The sequence below is a fragment of the Drosophila guanche genome, unplaced genomic scaffold, assembly GCF_900245975.1.
Source record: "Drosophila guanche unplaced genomic scaffold, DGUA_6, whole genome shotgun sequence".
NCBI lineage: Eukaryota > Metazoa > Arthropoda > Insecta > Diptera > Drosophilidae > Drosophila > Drosophila guanche.
The window spans coordinates 3,589,242-3,608,240 of record NW_022995747.1 but is presented as its reverse complement, the minus strand read 5'-3'; the positions used below and the strand labels follow the sequence as shown (position 1 = coordinate 3,608,240).

Here is an 18,999-nt window from a genome sequence, read left to right as displayed (position 1 = left end):
ACGTCGACCGAGATTATAACCGAGACACATGTGCCCAAAATCAGCTCACGCGGTGTAGATGCCATTGCCATTATGGAGGATTTACGATGTCGTTAGGCGGTTCAAAGCTGTTTAATTAGGCACATCCCTCCACTCTCTCCCTCCGCATCCTGTTTGCTGAGCCCAAACATGGCCAAAAGTGGAGACAACAAAACATTAATAAGCAATCAATGCAATGCTTGTGCATACAATACATGGAATTGATGTCTTAATTGCCAGTTGAGCTTGGCATTATGTAAAGCGCTTGAGCTTTTTCCTGAGCCTCGAGAGCCCAGTCTCGTAATTGCCGGGAATCTTGCGGCACGGGGGCGGACCCACACTTACCGGCACGTTGTTGATGGTGAATCGGAGCTCGGACCGCGGCCGCGATGGTGGCGTACTGCAATTGGCGCGCAGCACATCGCCGGGCTCGTAGCGGGTGTGCTCCGTGAACAGCTGCGGCCGCTTCTCCGGGAACTCTGCAAGGACACAAACAAAGAGAGACCTTTAAATGGTGCCAACACTTGACTTGGCTTTTGCTTTGAGACGCAAGACAGCGAAACGAGAGCTCGGGCTCAGGCTCAAGCTCAGGCTCGAACAGATTCACAATTCAGAATTTTAATTGCTGCCAACGGAAGAACGGCACAGCTTTGCAGCATTGTCGTGCACCGCTTGTGGCTCTGTCATGTCAATTCTGTGCAGGCAACGCCCGCTAATGAGACAGAACTCTGTCGTCGTCGTCGTCGTCTTCGTCGTCGTCGTTGGGTACTCACCCACAACTTGCATCTGGGCATAGGCCGTGGCCGTGGAGTAGAGCGGCGCATCGGCAGTCACCTCGCAGCTGAATTGACCGGACAAGCCGAAGCTGACGTTGCGTATGAGCACCAGGGTGGCGTTCGAGCTGCCCTCCTGCAAGCATAAGAGAGAAAATTTTCATTTCGTTGCACAATGGCCGCACCATGGCCGGCACACTTGACTTACGTCCACTCTGATGCCGGGATACTGAAAGACCTTCGTGTGCGGATACTCCCCGGGCGTGTAGCGGTAGAACTCCATTTGGCCGCGGTAAAACTTGATGGAGTAGAGCGGCGCTCCATCCAGCTGGTAGTCGCACCGCAGTGCCACCGACTGGCCGCGCCGCACCGCAGGCGGTTGCACCAGCAGATTGACATCGCGCAGCGTGGCCTGCCCAACATCTGAAAGAGTGTAAGGGGAAGGCAAGAGGGGTATGCCATGAGATTTATTCAAATTGATGCGGCGGCATAAAGGAAAGGCCTGGCTGCAGTTCGGTAGGGGTCCAAGTACAGGTAGCTGTACTCTCGATATTGCTACATATCGAAGGAGGGTCCGGGGGGTACGGACCGGACCGGTTCGGTTCGGTTGCCTTGTTTATTTTAAAAGCTTTTGGTGTTGGCTCAAACGCTAGGCAGCCTGATGGCCACAGCATGGACACGCATTTGCATAGTCGTTCAGGAGCGTAAAACAATATTGAATCTGGCTGCAGCATCAGAGTTTCGTTGTCCTCGTCCTTGTCCTCTTCCGTTTTCGTTGTCGTTGTCGTTGTCGTTGTAATTTTCTCGGCTCTCGCACACAAATCCATTGGATTAAGAATTGCATCCGTTGGGCCCACGCGGCAGCAAGAGCAACATGCAACATGCAACATGCAAATGACATGCAGCATACTTTTAGGCGATTAAAGCCTTAAGAGTTCCCAGCCAGAGCACACCATCATCATCAGCATCAGCATCCGCATCAGCATCAGAATCGATGATGGCAGCAGCCAGAGCAAAGTTGACTGACTACATCAAAAAGCAATTTTCCATTTGTTTTACAATATGCCCCTACCCCACATCCTCCTCTGCCCCACCCACACACTCACAGACTGGCTCACAGATTGTCGCACACATGTACGACTTCCATCTGTGTGTGTGTGTGTGTGTGTGTGTGTGTGTGTGTGCGTGTGTTTGCGTTCAAAGTGTGTTTGGCTTTCCATAAACTCGCAAATCGTTTAAGCCGCCTTACGAGAAGTTGTAAACCTCTTTGCTTCCCTTCCCTTTTTTTTGCACTCTTCTGACTGAATCCTTGTGCTGCCTCGCTGGCGATTCGTGCTCGGATTCCCTACCCTTTCTCCACATTCATCTCCAGCTCTTTCTTGTGGTGTTTTCGCACATGTGCCTGTTTTCAAATAGAACTTGTGATAGCAACGCAGCATAATCAATGCTGTCAAGGCAGTGTGTGTGTGCCTCGTGTCTGCCTCAATTTCGTCACAGTTACTAGGAGTCGTATGCCTACACCCGCACCCATGCACGCCTCTGCGACACCCACTCGAGAAACAATATCCGTTTGACTGCTGCTTGTTGCGCTGTTACTGCTGCTGCCCCCTCCGCCCTTCTGTTTCGTTTTCATCTTCATCGACAGATTTCACAATGTTTTCCTCTGTTTCTGTGCTCATTCCTTTTTTTATTACTACTATTTTTCTTTTCTTCTTTTTTTCTCGCACTCCTGGCCGTATGTAGTTTAAGTCTGGCTCCTTACGGCCATTTGCCTTTCGGAAATTAGGCCGGGCTTAGGTTTACGGCAGCGCCCTGCAGTTTGAGTGGCTGATGCAGATTTCCACTCACATGGCACACCCACTGGGGATTTCCAGCTAGAAGCAGGGCGATGATGAATTTTTGTGAGCAGTGATTTGGCCAGGCAGCAAAGAAACAAACGGAAGTAGAAAAACTTTATGGCCCTTCGATGGATTGCCAGGGATATGCCCTAAGCGAGAGCATCAATTCCGGCTTACCAAAGGCAGCAGCAGCTTAGCCGGATTTAAAGGCTGCCTCCCACTCATGCACATACTCCCCCCACCCATAATGACCTTACATTTTTGCAATTGCTCTCAACGGTTTACCGCCCGTTGGCAACTTTTATGCAACTTTGCCAACACAAAGCAGGAGGGGGGATAAAAACGAGCAAAAATCGAGATGGAAATTGTGAAATATGTGCAGCTGTGATCATAAAACGTTTATTGACTGCAAAATTCAATATATCATGCATTCACCATTATGACAATATGCAGTTGCACGCACACACACAAACGGATATCTGTGTGAGTGCCACGGGCGTAGTTGTTGTGGGAGCGAGAGCTCTGGGAGGTGGACAAGACATTCTTTATGCTCTTTCGAGCTCACAAGCACTCCCAATACCATTTAGATGCCATTCAGATCTCTATTATTTGTGGACTGTGTGAATTATGTGTGCTAGAAGACATCTTGTTTCAGCCCAGGCTAAAAGTACCTCAAAAGTAAGACTCAAGCTTCCTTTTCTGCATGGGCAAATGAACCCCTTTCTGGTTAGCTACGCCGCTGGGCAAAATGCCATGCTCATGTGTGAAAACGTATGCTACCCGCACACTCATAAACTTTCAGCCACGCAACTGAGTTGAGCTCGCACAGATTTAGTTACAAATGAGCGCGGTAAATGCAGTGGGCGGAGCTGACGAGATGAGGGGTAGTCCTGGTAGTCCTTTGGCGGAGCAGTAGCAGGAGCAGCTGCTGGGGAAAACTAGAGGCAGACGAACTTTTTACAGACATGCGAGTCCGGGGCACTCAATGGAGGAGCAAGTGCAAGCCATGTGATGAACTCACTTGTGATAATTTATGGGTAATATTTTTATTGTCATATAGAGCGGCCAAATGCAGGAAAGGAAAGGAGGAGGAAAGGCAGAGGAGGAGGCACTGTGGCAGACGCCACGTCGCTACCAAACTAATTTAACTTATTGTCTGGCTCCCAGCACTGTTCCTGCCGCTTTTTCTTGCTGCAGGTTCTGCCTTGCGGCTGCCTCGACTCCTTGCCAGCTGCTTATCCCGTTGCGGCTTTCTGGAGCATGATGTGCAATAATTTCAAGTGGAAAAAAATTCCTTGCATACTTCTCAACGCCAGGCAGAGGAGAAAGAGAAAGAGATGGATAGACTGTTGTGGCAGGGGTTCTCAAGTTTGCGTCTTAAATATTTTATGTTAGTTTTCAAGTTTTGTTTTCTCCACTCGGCTGTCAATTGCCGCAGCAACCCCTAAGCGGCGCTTTCTTTGCCCTCTAAAAGAACACTTCCCCATACTCGTACTTGCCCCAACTGTAAATTGGTTTTTCGGATGATACTACGAGCATCGAATAAATGTTTTAAAGTTAAACAATTTACGCGCCAGGCAATAACAAAATTTTACACATGAATTCTTCATGTAATTACGCGAGGCCAAAAGCGAACAAAATTAACAAAAATATAAATTGCGCGGTTGCACATACAAAACAGGATCCAACAGACACACACACACACACACACAGAACCTCATGCCTTTTGGGCCAGAGATATATATTGTGGCATTTCGTGATAATTAACGCAATATTTCTGCCACGCAAAATGCCAAAAGGACCAACAAATATCGAATAACTTCCGCGCCAACAACAGGCACAAAAAATGCTTGCAATTATTTAGCATAATGCAAAAGCAAGAGCAGTGTACCACCATGTACACACATATATATTTATATTTATGTGTGTGCAAAAGCGAGGATATATTTGCATAATTTTAGAACATCAAAATTGGAGTTGAAATTACATTTGAAGTGGGTGGACTGCTGGCACGAAGTGAGGAGAGTCTGGGAGTGGTCTACGGTCAACGTTTTTGTAGACAAATTGGCGCTGTAACAGTTTTGAAAAGTTGCTGACATATTTCGCCAGGCCAGGCCAGGCCCAGACAGACAGAGACAAAAACGAGAGATAGGGATAGAGATAGAGCTAGAGAGACAGAGAGGGAGAGCGAGAGCGAGCACTGGCACTGGAATGATATAATTATGTGTTGAATTATGAATTGAAATGCTGAAAAGTTTTTATAGTTTTTATGAGCTCTGAAAACTTGCCATTCAACTAACATTTTCGGTCAACATTTATTGCTAATTCCAACTTCCATGAGAGTGTGCGAAAATGTTTTTAGATGATTTTAATGCACTCGGATCCTATTTGGCAGAGTCAAAGTTTATCGAGTGGCACAGAGCCCCCGAGATGATGGCGTCTAAAAATAGCCAAAAACCTTTTCACTGACTTTCTGGCGATGGAACATTATAATTCGATTCAAGGCAGACCAGTCTGAAGTAGGAAAAGAAAATGATAAATCATAAATTATTACGCACAGACATGTCGGATTCATTTCCATTTCACAGGCAAACATCAACATTTGTCTGCTGGGATATATTTCTATCTTTCGCTTTAGTCTTTGGAGTGTTTTTATTAAAGTTGAGCGAAAAGCTGGCATTTTTGCATTGGGCCAAATAGTCATCAATAAGCCTGTCAGAGGACATGTGCTTCAATTCCATCTTGGGCTTCATCTCCGTCTTCATCGTGCTCTTCATCGGCATTTGCATGTGTCAGTAATGGCAATAAACATAAAAATGAATGTCTGCCATGTGGGTGTCCATTGTTGTCCTGGCTGGTGCTTCAGGATGCCACGCCAGAATGTTTCGTGGCGTTTCGTTTCCATTCAATTATATTTTATTTCACACAGTTGCCACACAAAAGCCAGCATCAATTTAATGTGTGTCGTGTTTAATATTTGCTGACAATATTATTGTTGTCTTGTGGATAGTTTATGGTGTGTATAGGAGTCTTGAGATGCGTTAATCAGGATGCTATCCAACTGCACTGAATGATTCTCTTTGATCGTTGATTATCCTGACTGTTTTATAAAATTGATTTTTTGGCTAATTGTGCTGAAGCCGCAGCACTTGCCACACAGATTCCTTTGGCCTAATCCCTTTAATTTAGCCAAAAAGCCCCCACTCACACACACATCTGAACAAAGGCAACAAAGGTGTAGCATCGTTTGGGCGTCAGTCGTTTGCGTGTTTCAGCTCTGATAACAAATTGCAGTACAGGAACGCGAGGTGTGTTGTGTTGTGGTGTGGTGTGGTGTGGCGGTTGGCTGGGATGTTGTCCGTGGGCGGTGGCTGAGTGCGGCTGATGAGCCAAAAATAAACCACACGAACCTTTTGTAATTAAATGTTGAAAGCAATTTCACGCCCAAAACCAATTCACGCAAGCTTTAATCAGGTGTGGGGTCTCTCCCTCACTCGATTACTCTATTTAGCTCCATCTCTCTCTTACTGTTTGTTTGTGTTCCTGGGGCGTTGTTTGGGTCGTTGTTGGTTTAAATAAATTTAAACAAAATGTGCGTAATTAATGCGTCATACTGGACCCAGCAGCATGAGGGCTCTATAAATCGTTTGCTATCAATTTGTCTGTCTGTTCAGTCCACAAGAGTGTCTGAAAGTACATCAGTGTGTGTGTGTGTGTGTGTGTGTGTGTGTGTGTGTGTGTGTGTATCTGTGTGTGTGTATATCCGTACGCGTGCTGCTGTGGTCTGCCTCATGTTGCACGCACAATCAGTCGCCTTTCGGCTCTTATCGACTGGCACTGGCCATTGATTGCAGTTCATTAAGCACGCGCAGGCTCACGCACTCTCCATCGCATCCCTTAGCAGCTCGCGGGCCCAAAGGACTCCCCACCCCAAACCAAACCCAGCCACACCATTGCCAACACCAACACCAACCCAGTCCACCCCAATATCGACACCTGACAACCTGGCCAACTCATTAGCTGGCCATCTCATTCGCACTTTCTCTGGATGCTGCTGACCGTTGCCGTAGCCATTGGCATTCCTTGAACGTCTCTTGTGCTTTAACCTTTTCGTTGTGCATATATTTTCATAATATTCCCATCACCCATCTCACTCTCTTTTACTATCTCTCTCTCTCTCTCTCTCTCTCTCTCTCTCTCCCTTTCGTTCGCTTTGCATCTGTATCTGTTCGTCTTTCGTTGCTTTTGGCCATTATTGTTGATTGCTTATTCATGCATTCATTCATTTATTCATATGCCCGAGTCTTCGCCGATGAGCACTTTGCTTGTTTGCTTTGTTATCAAAATGAAAGTTTTCCCCCGAGCCAGCCCCAGCCATATCCCCACCCCATTAGCAACCCCTCCAATCTGCACAACTGGCCAAAATTAATTGCGGCTGGCTTCGGCTGGCTGTTTATATTTTAAATTAATTATAAATATTTATTTATCCTGATTAGTTAAGTGGATGGCGGGCTCTGACGGCTCTGTCCTGGCTGGAGGAGAAGGCTTAACCAAATTGATTTCAGTTTACTTTAGCACTGCACAGCACTTCTGCCCCACCGCCTCCATCGATTACAAAGCGCTGGCCTTAAAGCCAGACCAAAAACCGAACAGCTAACCAATCAGCCAGCGGCCAGCGGCCAGCAGCCGTCCATTACTCTTGGCCATGGTTCCTCCATACATATCTGTGCCCTGCCCCCGCTGCCTGATGCCGAATTCATTTTTCCCGTTCTGCTCTTCTTTTGTGGTTTCCTATAATTGATGGCAGCATCAATTTCCAAACGAAATAATCAAGCAATACGAGTACTCAAATGCATCGAAGAAAGCTGCTCGAATATACAGACACACATACCCCATGGGACGTGGCTCACGTGGCTTGATTTGCCGTGTTCTTGCATCCATCCGCTGCATACTTTCGAGAGCCAAAGTTAATTTCAGGTTTAAGTGGCAGCAATAGCAACAGCAATGGCCATGGCTACACTGTCAGTGGCAGTTGCAGCTGCTGACGTTGATGCTGGTGCAGAAGGAGGCAAAATTATTGAAGGCAGCAACGGACCAGACGCAGATGGGAGACTGGGCAAAACGTTTAAATGAAAAACACGAGTCAATTTATATTGCGCTGCTGACGTGCCCCTTTTCCCAGTCTATGCTCCGCTTAATCTTCCTCCGCTTCTTTGCGCTATTTTCAAATGTTTTTCCTTTGGCTGTTTAGCCACTTTTTCCTGCTCTGTCAGTTGTATCGTTTTAGACGTGGCACAAAAACGAATCCACACACACGTCGCCTTCGTTCATTTGGCCATGTCTGTGCTTTCTTTTTTATTTTGGCCAAAGCTTTACAAAAATCTGCACAAAAATGCACGGAAATTCATCTTGATTTGTGTTGAGGGTTTTTATTTTTATTTTTTTTCTTACTAGTGCCCCACTCTGTGTCTGCGTCTGTGTCTCCCACTGTACACGGTTGGGTGTCTGTATCTTACTCAAGGGCCCAAACTGCTGCAGTTTTTGTATCCCTGTATCACTACAGTTTGGCGGTTTGTTGGTTTCTGGCTTTGTCTGTCTGTCCCTTCTTTTTGTGGGGCGTGGCGCACTAAATCAGAGACATTTAAGCGCATTTTGTTAAAAGTCACTTACTGCGCTGGATGGGCCATGGCGGCTATGGCTATGGCTGGCTCGTACTTACCACAGAAGACGCAGAGCAGCAGCAGCCAGTGTAGGAGGCGGAGGCTGCCACCGCTAATGTTGCTGCTGGTCCTTTTTGTAGTGTTGCTGTTTTTGTTGTTGCTGTTGATGGTGATTGTGATGTGGCTGCCACAACGACACCTACGCGAGGACGCTGCTGTCGCGGTGTCTGTTGATGGCAACATGTTGCTCGCTCCGGCTCTAACTCTGTGACTCTTCATTTCCGCGTGGTAAGTGCTGGATTTGGATCGCTGTTTTCCCTTCAGGCGCTGCCCGCACCTGCATCTGCACCCGGACTGGGGTCGTCCCGGCCCAAGCACAGCCGCCGTGAGTGATGTGGTTGCAGTTGATAGTGTCTGCCACATTGTCAACGTTGTTCTGGCCACTTTGTGAGCTCTGTTTGTTGTTGTTGCCGCCAGCCGACTGCTCCTCAAATTAGACATTAATTAAGTGTGAAATATTTTTGCTTTGTTTCGCTTCGTTTCGGTTTTGATTCTTGACTCTCTGCAATTATTCTAGGATTTAATTTGTATTTATTTTACACGCACTTGGCTACGTATTTCTTTTGATTTTGTTTTGCTCATTTGATTTGCTGTTTACGTATTTTCCCCATTTGTTTTCCACACTCGAACACTCGAAACACCGAAACTTCTTTCTCCCGGCTCTCACGTCATTCTTTTTCTCTTTCTCTGTCTTTTGCTGCACAGCGAACGCGTCACACAACCGCCAGAGTCGAATGCCGCACGAAGTTTGCCCTGCGACACGAAGAGTTGTTGTTGCTGCAAATGTTGCTGTTGTCAATTGACGCTCAGCAACATGTTGCCTGGAAAGTGTCTGACACTTGGGCCCAGTGCCCGTGCCTTGTCTGTTCCGCGAAAATGTTTGTCACTCGACATTTATAGTCATTTTTAGTGTTGCCCCTAATTGCTTCATATGCCTCTTATGCTGCCACCGCAACAAAGCTTCTTCCTCTCTGTGGCTTCTTCCTGCCCTGCAATGGGAGAGTGGAGAAATGTTTCAATTAGTTGTTGACAAAGCTTGGCAGGCAAAAATATTAATTTTATTGCTCGTGTCGTAAAGCAGCGAGTGTACAAAGTGTTCCTGATAAATAATATACGACTCAGCAAATGCACCAGGGAGTCAGAGAACTCGGCAGCACATTCCACCGATCGTCACGTGCCGAGACCTTGCTCTGCCCCCAAGACTGATTTATGGGGCAGTGTCGCCAGCGATAAGGCCTCTGCCCATTGACCTTACTCAATCGCCGTGGCGGAACGTGCCCCGGGGCCAGGAATGCGTACCCAAACTGAAGAGTGCTGGCTAATTAGCAGCCAGTCAGTCTCTCTCAGTCTCTCAGTCCGCCACTGTCATGAGCAACAATGGCATCCAATTTGGATTTGGATATTCCGCTGGCGGCTATCAATGAATGGGTTTTTGCATTATTTATGGCATTCCCGTGCTGCTCCATTATGCGCTGCACTCCCGGAAATACACAATTTCCAATCCTTCAATAGCTCTGCGCGATCCCCACGCTGCAAAAAGAAAAAAACCAAAAAAAAAAGAGCTGCAAGCTTCCTGCCTCCCATTGTGCCTCAATTGCAGCCAGCGCACATTGACTCTGTTGCCCAAGCAAAGTTTTGGGATTGGTTCCCCATAGAAAGTTTGGCTAATTGCGTGGAGGGCGCAGAACAGTACCATCCATTGTCTGATCCCCGACAACCCATTCTGGCATTTTCTCATCCCTTTGGCTGATGCTGAAATCGTGCACTGAAACCAAAAATCACTTCCGCTTGGTCATCAATTGGTGTGGGGTGGGGGATACTCAACTCAACCTCAACCCCAACGCCATCCAATGGGATCTGCTGCACTTCACACATCATTTCCTCTGCTCAACGTTTATTATGCCATTTGTGAGAGACCAAATTGTGACAATTAGTCGGCAGGAAAAAGGGCGGTGCGACGTAGGCGCCGCAGAAGGGCAACAACGTTGCATCTATATTTAGTCCCTCACTCTCTACCCCTCATCACAGCATATATGCCACTGTTGCATTGTCGAACCTCTCTCTGCGATTCATTTATAATATTTTGTCATTGTCGAGGGCTGCTTTGGGTTGCTGTTGTTGCATTTTATTAATTTGTTTGTCATATTTTCACGTTTGTTTATTGATTAAAATGTGCACAATGGCGGCCAAAAAATGGGGGGAAGCTGTATAGTTGGGGGAGAGTAGGATATTGTCTGCTGCCAGCCGTTGTTATACCCTCTACTTGGTTAACCCTAGGGGAGGTATATTCGTTTCCCCAAAGGCATGTTGCAGACTGTGAAAGATGGAAGAAAATACTTTAAAGTTTGACTTTAACCACGATGATACCTTGAATATAAATTATATCTATTTATAATCTATCAGCTTAATGGGTATCTTTTAGTCGCAGTGCCATTGCCCCACGTGTTGTTTCTGCGGTGGCAATGCCGCTGCTGCTGCTGCTGCTGAAAACATGTGTTGCCAGCAACATTATCACTGCTGTTGCAGCATTGTTATTTTTATTCCCCGTCTGTCCCGGCTACACCCCGCCAACCGCTTGCCACTGCCGCTGTCTGGTATTTTAAATAAAACATCATTTTTTGTAATTGTTGCCTTTGCGTGAAACATTCTATTGCCCCAGCACTCATCTGTCGCCCCATGCCCCTAGACCCATACCTCGTCTGTCCTTTGTTCACCTAGCCTGTGGGCCGGGCCCCCTTACATATTCACCCCTCGCCACTCAGCCCCTTGGTCTTGTTTGTTTGTACAAATTATTATGAATGATAATTTTGTCTGTCGCATTTTTCATACATTTTTCCATTCTCTGACGCTTTTATGGTCTCCATTGTTGTTGTTGTTTGTGTTTTTTATGCCTGTGGCTTTGTTTTATGAATTTCATAATTAATTGTGTTTGACAGGACCTAGTGTTTTCACTAGGGGCCATCCATTTTTATATTTTGATTGATTCAACATGATATTTGGCAATTTATCATCATTGTACATCGAACTTTGCAGCAGACTGCCATGGCACAAAGGTGGAAATATTTAAAATAATAATTTATTACCATCGATACAATAACAAATACGCCATAATGAATGCTCCTAGAGTAGCTCTTCAACAGTATTAAATTCTATTCATTTTAATTGGCAAACTGCGGCTTTTCTTTGACATAATTGTTGGTCTTAACCTTCGACTCCCAGCCCTGCCATGCCAAATGTGTCACTGTCAGTGCGGCAAAACATTTGTATTGTAATTGTCATTCCTGGCATTCTTCTGGGCGCAAAGTTTCCACACACGATTGTGTATCTGCATGCTTGTCTTTGGCATATTTTGGCCAGAGACAAATGACAAAAGCCGCCAACGAAAGACAATTAGCTAAATGCGAAATGGAGGCGGAGGCGGAGGCGGAGCGAGCGGAAGAAAGCTGCTTAGAGTCTTGCCATTCCGCGTTGCTTTGTGCTTTTAATTAAAAGCAGATTAGCAATGCGCGTGCAATGTATTTTTGTGTGTTGGGCCCACCCAGCACCCAGGTCAGGGCCTCACCCACTCGGTAGGAAAATTATTGTCCCCACAACCCAGTGAGCTATCAAGCGCATTTGTCTGAAGACATTGACAATGACAGCAGCTCAAGAGTAGCTGACTGAATGCCGTATGTATGTATCAGTGTATCTGTGTGTGTGTGTGTGTGTGTGTGTGTGTGTGTGTGTGTGTGTGTGTGTGTGTGTGTGTGTGTGGGGTTAACTGTCTCCGACAACTGCCGGAATAAAGCCAACGCCATTTGGAGTGCCACGCTCCGAGCTGCTCCAGCACCCAAACTCCAGCTCCTTCCACTTCTGTCGTTACTTTTAATTCGAGTGCTTGAATGAAATATTTTTATGCATACTTCTTGGATGCACTGCACCCTGGAAGGAGGGACACTTCAGTGAAGGATAGCAGAGAGAACGAGAGAGAGAGGGAGAACAGAAGGGTGTCTCTGCCTTCAGGGCGTCGTCTTGTTACTCGCCACATCAGTCACCGCTCACTTGACACATTTCGCCTGCCATGATGCAATTGGCACCAAGACATGCCCAGCACATGGGCAATAAAAGTTGCTGCTGTTGTTGTTGCTTCTGTGTTGTGGATGCTGCTGCTGCCACTGTTGTTGATGACTTAAAAATAGCTACAAGTTTTTCACACCAAATTGCCAGAGCTGCAGCCTTGCTGCGCCTCGCGACGCGATGCGTCGACAACAAATTGAAATGTTGATTTCAAAGTTTCGGATCGACAGAGAGAGACCCGCCAGCTGTCAGGTGAGAGAGCCTCGAATTGTCATAAATCTGTCGGCGCAGTGGATGACATTTTCGGCATTGATCTGCGGAGTGCTTCCTCGGATAAGCTTCCTGTATTTGGGGGCTGAAATTTAATTGCCTGCTCGCAATGTTCGCACCAAGTCAAAGATTTTCACATCAGCTTAATTACCGCACGAAACACGTGCTCTGTTCGTTCTCCGTGCAGCATGCCCAGCGTTTAAAAGGGGGGGAAAGCATCAGCATTTCCATTCAGAAAGCACACACACACACACACACACAGGGAGAGAGAATTCAGAGGACGTTGCAGCAGCAACATGAGATGTGTGTGGGGTGGGCCAGTGTCTGTGGCTTCACCAGCTCGTTGGCTCCAATTTTCTGAACTTAATTGCCACAAAATGCGCATAAATGCGATTTTATTAAATTCGCTTTAAAATTGATTTTGCACGCCCCACGATCGGCAGGCATGTGGTTGCATGCAGCATGTGGAGCCCCCAGCCACCCCAGTATTTGCCCACAGTTGCGGTTCGGTCTGCACTGAGCCTCTTGCATGAATGGCTTTTATTCATAATCATATTTTGTGAATTCATGTACATTTACTCTCTATCTCGTTCTCGTTCTCGTTCTCTCTCTTATATGCAGCTTTTGCTGATTTCGTTTATTGCTGGCCGCGAGGCAACTTGACTTTGAATCTATGGCGCGGCTTTTGGCTTCTGTTTCCACTTTTAATGCTGCGAATTAATTAAAAGCCTTTCGCAGCAGCAGCTTAGAGAATGATGTGCATTGTTCCTGCTCCGCTTTTCCGTTTTTTATGCTACTTTCTGCTGCCACGCCCATTTGCATTTAATCTTGAGAAAAATTAATGCGAGCTGCGATTCGCTGAGCGTGCGAAATGTACAAATGAGCCAAAAGAAATAAGATGAAGATGAAGATTAAGGGCCTGAACAAAAAGTGTCCCTTGTATTGGTATCGGGTTCTCAGCAAAAAAGGATTGCATCTCTGATGGAGATCCTAGGGCCTAAGAGTTTATGTCTCCTTCCTCGGAACTCGCTCTGACCCACAGCTAATATTATTTGGCATTTTCCTTTGCTTCCCTTCCCAGCCCAAATCTCACCCAAAATCCAATTACGTAAAGAGGAAGAAGCCCAGCTAAGGTCAAAGCTCGACCTCTGCCCACCTACCCCACCAGCACTCTCACTCTCCCACATAAACAATCTCTCCCAGTGCCACTCCCACCCACAGAGAGCACTTGAAATCCAATTTTCATAATAAGCATGAAAGGCGAGAGCCACCAAAAAAAAAAAAAAAGGAAAGAGGATAACGGATGCGAATTTAATAATAATATAATTTCGGCACAATTATCTCAACAAATTAAGCCAAACCACGGAGCAGTTTAGTTCAAGTGAGCAGATCTAACCTTGTTGTTGGTGTTGGTCCTCCTGCCACAGCTCCTCCCTACTCCCTCCCTGCCGCCCTCCTGCTCTTGCTGCTGCTCCTGCTGTTGTAGGCTCTTTGACCCAAAACGACAGCTCATTTTGCGGGCAGCTCTCGAGCACATGGGCCTGAGGTTGGGTCGTGCTTTTTCGAGTATGGCTCGCTCTATGTAATTAAATTGAAATTTCAATATTGCGAGTGGCCCAGAGGATGGCAAAGTGAGCGCTGGAAGGGCAGCTGGCAGGCGTGCAGCCAGAAGGCAGTCGGCAGCTGTCGTCTGCCCCCCCTTCGGCGAACTCCGCTGATTTATAAGCCGTGGCCAAAAATTGCTGCAAAATTAAAGTGTAATTTATGGGGCAGGAACTCTGCGTTACGGCGGAGTCTGCATATCCTGCGGATCCTGTTTATCCGCCAAGTGCGTGAGCCTGCTGCTAGGCGACCTTGCACCCTACCTCCTCCCCCCGCAGTCACACCGAATCAGCGATGTATGCGAAAAAATGAAAATACTTGGCAGGCAGGCAGGCAGGCTTAATGTTGCCTGGCCAACTTTGACCCGCCCCGGCGACTCTTCACCTTCGCCACCCCGATACCCGGCACCATACGCAAAGTGTTAATGTGTTTATGTGGATGGCGATGGCGATGACTCCGCCATACGTCCATGTGGCTCCTGGCTGACTGCCCCAGCAACAGCAACAGCCCCTGCTTCTCCTTCTGCTCTGCCACTCCTGTGTGCCTGCTTCGAGTGTCCTTTGCTCTTTTGCGCCGTTTGCCACTTGAGTTATTTAAATTGCGTAAGTGGCGATGGCAGGAGCGGGGTTGTTTTAAGGCCCGGCCAGAAAAAAAGATTGATAAAATATGTTAATTGCGCCTGTTGTGTCTTGTGTGTGGCTCTGTGTCTGTGGCCCAGCCTGCCGCTGCAGCAGGAGGCCTAGCATGAAATTGTCGCCAACAATGCTGAAAAGTTAATTTTCTTGACATTCTGTAGCGTAAATTTAAGGCGTTTTAATTATGTTTATTGCATGCTTCAGGACCCCAGTCCTTGGCATGTGCCTGAGACTGAGCCTTTGTGAGGCAGGACTCAGTTAACGGCGACCACAGTTGCCATGCGGCCCCTTTGTTGCCTTCATCCAAGGGGAGTGTGGTCCATGGCAACGCCAAGAACAGGAGCAGACGCGTAGCGGACTTCAAATGAACCACATTTCAATGGGATTCGCATCCACATTCGCATTGCTCACCTGACCATCTAATTAACGCAATTAACAGTTCACGCTCCTCCACTCCCTAGTCACGCTCCTCCATTCCCTAGTCGAATCAATTCATCTGCATTGTCGCCTGCGGTTTCCCTTTTGGTTAATAAGCATTTTGCTCCGCAGCTTCACATGTTGAATGTTTAACTTCAACTAGGAAATCCACCATTGCCCTCTGTGTTTTTGCTCATTATAATTTATAAGTATTTATTTGCAGCCATTTCAAAAAGTTTAATGAGCAATTGTTGGTGCACAGCAGGCCACAGAGCTTAAGGCAGGGCCACGCTGTGAAAGTTTGCTGCTCACCTGCTGCGTTGATTGTTCCAAATAACAAACAATTATTTCAATTATAGCTCCACATTCCCATATGACTTGCACACAGGCCCAATCTGTTTTCACTGAGAGGTTTCTCTGTTAAGTAAGGAATACATTGAATACAGCTAGTGTTGGGTAAACATGGCCACAAAAATGGCACCCAGACAAAGAACACTCAAAAAGTTTTCTGACAGGATCTATAATATGTATTGAGTTTTCTTTTATATTTAGAACAACTTTCTTAAATAAAAGCACACATCATTGTTGCTGTTTTTGTTCTTTGAACTCCTTCCATTTATTCCCAGTGCAGTAACAGAAACATTTGCACAAAATCAACAATTTAAATATAGTAATGGGAAGTACGTTTTGACCGCTTTCACGCTTGACCCACAATCAACACATTCTCCCCAGTTTAACCTTTGACTCAAGCACATTTACACACACACACTTACATACACATGTACAAAACAGAACGGACAGGGGGCAGAGTTGGTATGTTTCTCTGTTATTGGCAGCCAATCGACGGCATTTCCCTGAGCTCTCTGGGGCAGCAATTATTCGGTGAGGTTTGCATGTGTTGTGCTCTCTTCGTTTCCCAGCCAAAGGTTACATAATCAAATCCTAGGCCGGGCAAGCAGCTAGCCGTAGCAACAAAAACGAGTAACCAATTCGAGGCATCTTTTATATGGCCTGACTTTTGCAAGCGAAACCAACCCAAACAGGCCAAGCAGCAGCACGGCAATGGCAAAAAATACTTCCAAGTTTTGCAGTTTTCTATTCACATCTAAGTGTGTGTGTGTTGTGTATGTGTGTGTGTGTGTTTGTGGGAAGTGCGTTTGTGTTGGTGGCTTGTGTATATCCTTCCTGCCTCCTTCCTGGCGTCTTTGGCTTTTGTTGACTCAATTTCCGTATTTAATGACCCGTTGCCAAATATGCCTGAAATTCTCAAACCGATTCCAGCTGCTGGCTGCCTGCTGCCGGCTAACCCCTCGACACGCTTCGCTGAGAGAGTGTGTGTGTGTGTGTGGTTTCCTGATTGAGTTCATGCCCCACCCAAACACTCCTCGAGTGGGTGTAACTTTAAGACTGCACACTTTTGGAGGGTAAATCAAGATTATGCATTATGAAGCGCAGCAAATGCAGAGGCTCAAGGGCTCACAAGCTCATCAAAACATATTGCACCATCACGGGCGTGCCCGCTAATGATATCCGAAGCATTTGCCATTTGCCGGAATATAACCAATTCCCCATTAGCGGTGGAGCGGGGATTCCTAGCGTCGCTGTGGACGTGGAATGGAAACAAATAACCGAAATGCGATACGCAATTATAGCTTAATCCCTGGCAATAATCAGATGCTACAGCCAGCCACGGCCAGATCAGCTGCGTGAACCGCACGAACCCACAAGCAACATGTGTGTGTGTGTGTGTGTGTGTGTGTGTAGCTGTAGGTGTGTCTGTGCGTGTGTCTCCATCCCGTATCTGTGTGGGTGTCGCATTGCTTTTGATAATGGCGCATAAATGTTTTTTAACAACAGCAAACAAAGGCAATCGAAAAGCCTCCGAAAAGCGGAATGGAACGAAAGGAATAAACGAAATCAAAGGAGTCTGAGGATTGGAAATTGTGGGGAGAAAGCATCATGGCACATAAACAACAATAAACACGCTTGTCCGCATCCCCGGCCCACCCCCCTTTCTGTGGACCAAACATATTATATTGGAAAAAGGATATGGCGACCAAGGGTATTGGGGTATTGGGCATGGGACATCGACTTTGGCATGCATAGGGCGTCGTCGTCGTCGTCGTCTTTGTCCTTTGGCCGACTCTTGTTTTCAATCCTTTGGACAAATAAAGTTTTTATGATAGCTATTTGTAACCTTTTTGGATTTGCCACCGCTCTCCACACTCCACACTCCACACTCAATATGGCCTAATAGCGGTTAGGTTTTTTACGGTTCTGTCCCCCCTTTTTGCTTTGATTTAAAAATATGTTTTATCCCCCACTCCCTGCTTGCACATTGGTCTCTCTCTCTCCGATCGGACATTTAAAGCCCTTCTGTCCCTTATTTTGTGTCCCTTCTTTGTTTGCCGCCTGACTTTGTAGCGCATAATTTCAACATAATAACGTTGTCTTCGTGTTTGTTATGCTTGGTCCTTTGTTTGCACTGCTCCTGTCATGTTCTGTTCTTGGGTCTGGGCTGCTTTCAACACTTCGAGCCGAATGCTGGCTGTTTACATTGCAAATTGCAATTGATAATTTTTTTACCTTTCGCTTTCGTAAAAATGGCATTTTCATTGCGAAATTTATTTACTCTTTATGCCGTACGTTGAACACACAATTATTCGTATTAATTACCGATTGTTTGCCTGTTTGCCTGCCATTTCTGATTAATTTATTAAATAAATGGCGCAGTCTGTTGCTAATTTTAGCACAATTTTGCTTATTCAATAAGCAAATAATTATTAATTTATAATTAATATAAAGTTAAATGAATGTTGCTGCATTCTTGAGCAAAATATTTAATGGGAGAATATTCTCTGCAAATGGCTCACATATCATTAAGCTCTTAAAACTCTTTGGCAGACACACAAACACACATACACCGAAGCACCGGCAGTAAAAGCATCATCACTTGAGGCAACTTTTTATGTCTGAGCCCAACTTAATTTGGCCATTAAAGCATGTTTTTTTTATGCTGTCCATTGTCTATTCCACCTACGTCTAAGTAAAGTCAAAGTCAAAGTCTTGTCTCGTCTCGTCTCGACTTCGGGAGATGATGTCCGAGCATGTTTATTTCTTTACAAATCGCCTCACAGAGGAATTATGTGCTTATGCGATAAATTTTTTATGTTATGCCCAAAAGTTTTTTGTTGCCTCGACATCCTCATGTAACGCTACATAAAACCAATGGAATCCTAAGACGAAAGAAAAGGCACTCCGAAACTACTAAAAAGTCAGTTCACATGTCAGCCAAATGAACAACAACTAACTAACAAAAAAAGCAAACGACGCGTCGGTGCCAGTCAAATGAACGAATTGTTGTTAGTTGGCATATCAATATCTGTCGATAAAAAACCATAAAAATATGATTCAAGTCGTGCATGATGAGCAGAGATCACAGCCAGTTCCCCAGGCCCTTTCCAACACGCTATCTGTGCCGTCCTCCCAGTTGGTTGCTTCATCAACCAACGACGACAACATGAGCATTATTGTCATTCTCATTTGAAGCGAACGAATATACTTACAGCATACGTGTATATAAATGTGAGTGTATGCGAGGGACTGTAGCTTGTTTGTCACACATATCCAATAAATTTACATTTTTATCGAAAAAGTTTCTCCCTTATGC

At 46.0% G+C, this 18,999-nt stretch overlaps 1 protein-coding gene across 1 annotated transcript in view; it reads right to left on the bottom strand.

Moving 5' to 3' along the window:
• Positions 1-18,999, bottom strand: part of LOC117583333 — a 44,961-nt gene that overhangs the window by 19,652 nt on the left and 6,310 nt on the right. Inside the window, exons 2-5 of the mRNA XM_034271593.1 lie at positions 8,349-9,338; positions 1,000-1,214; positions 792-927; positions 364-497 (exon numbers count right to left, since the gene is read on the bottom strand). Coding sequence (XP_034127484.1) covers positions 364-497; positions 792-927; positions 1,000-1,214; positions 8,349-8,790 — 927 coding nt within the window. The 5' untranslated portion in view covers positions 8,791-9,338. The remainder of the gene's footprint in view (positions 1-363; positions 498-791; positions 928-999; positions 1,215-8,348; positions 9,339-18,999) is intronic.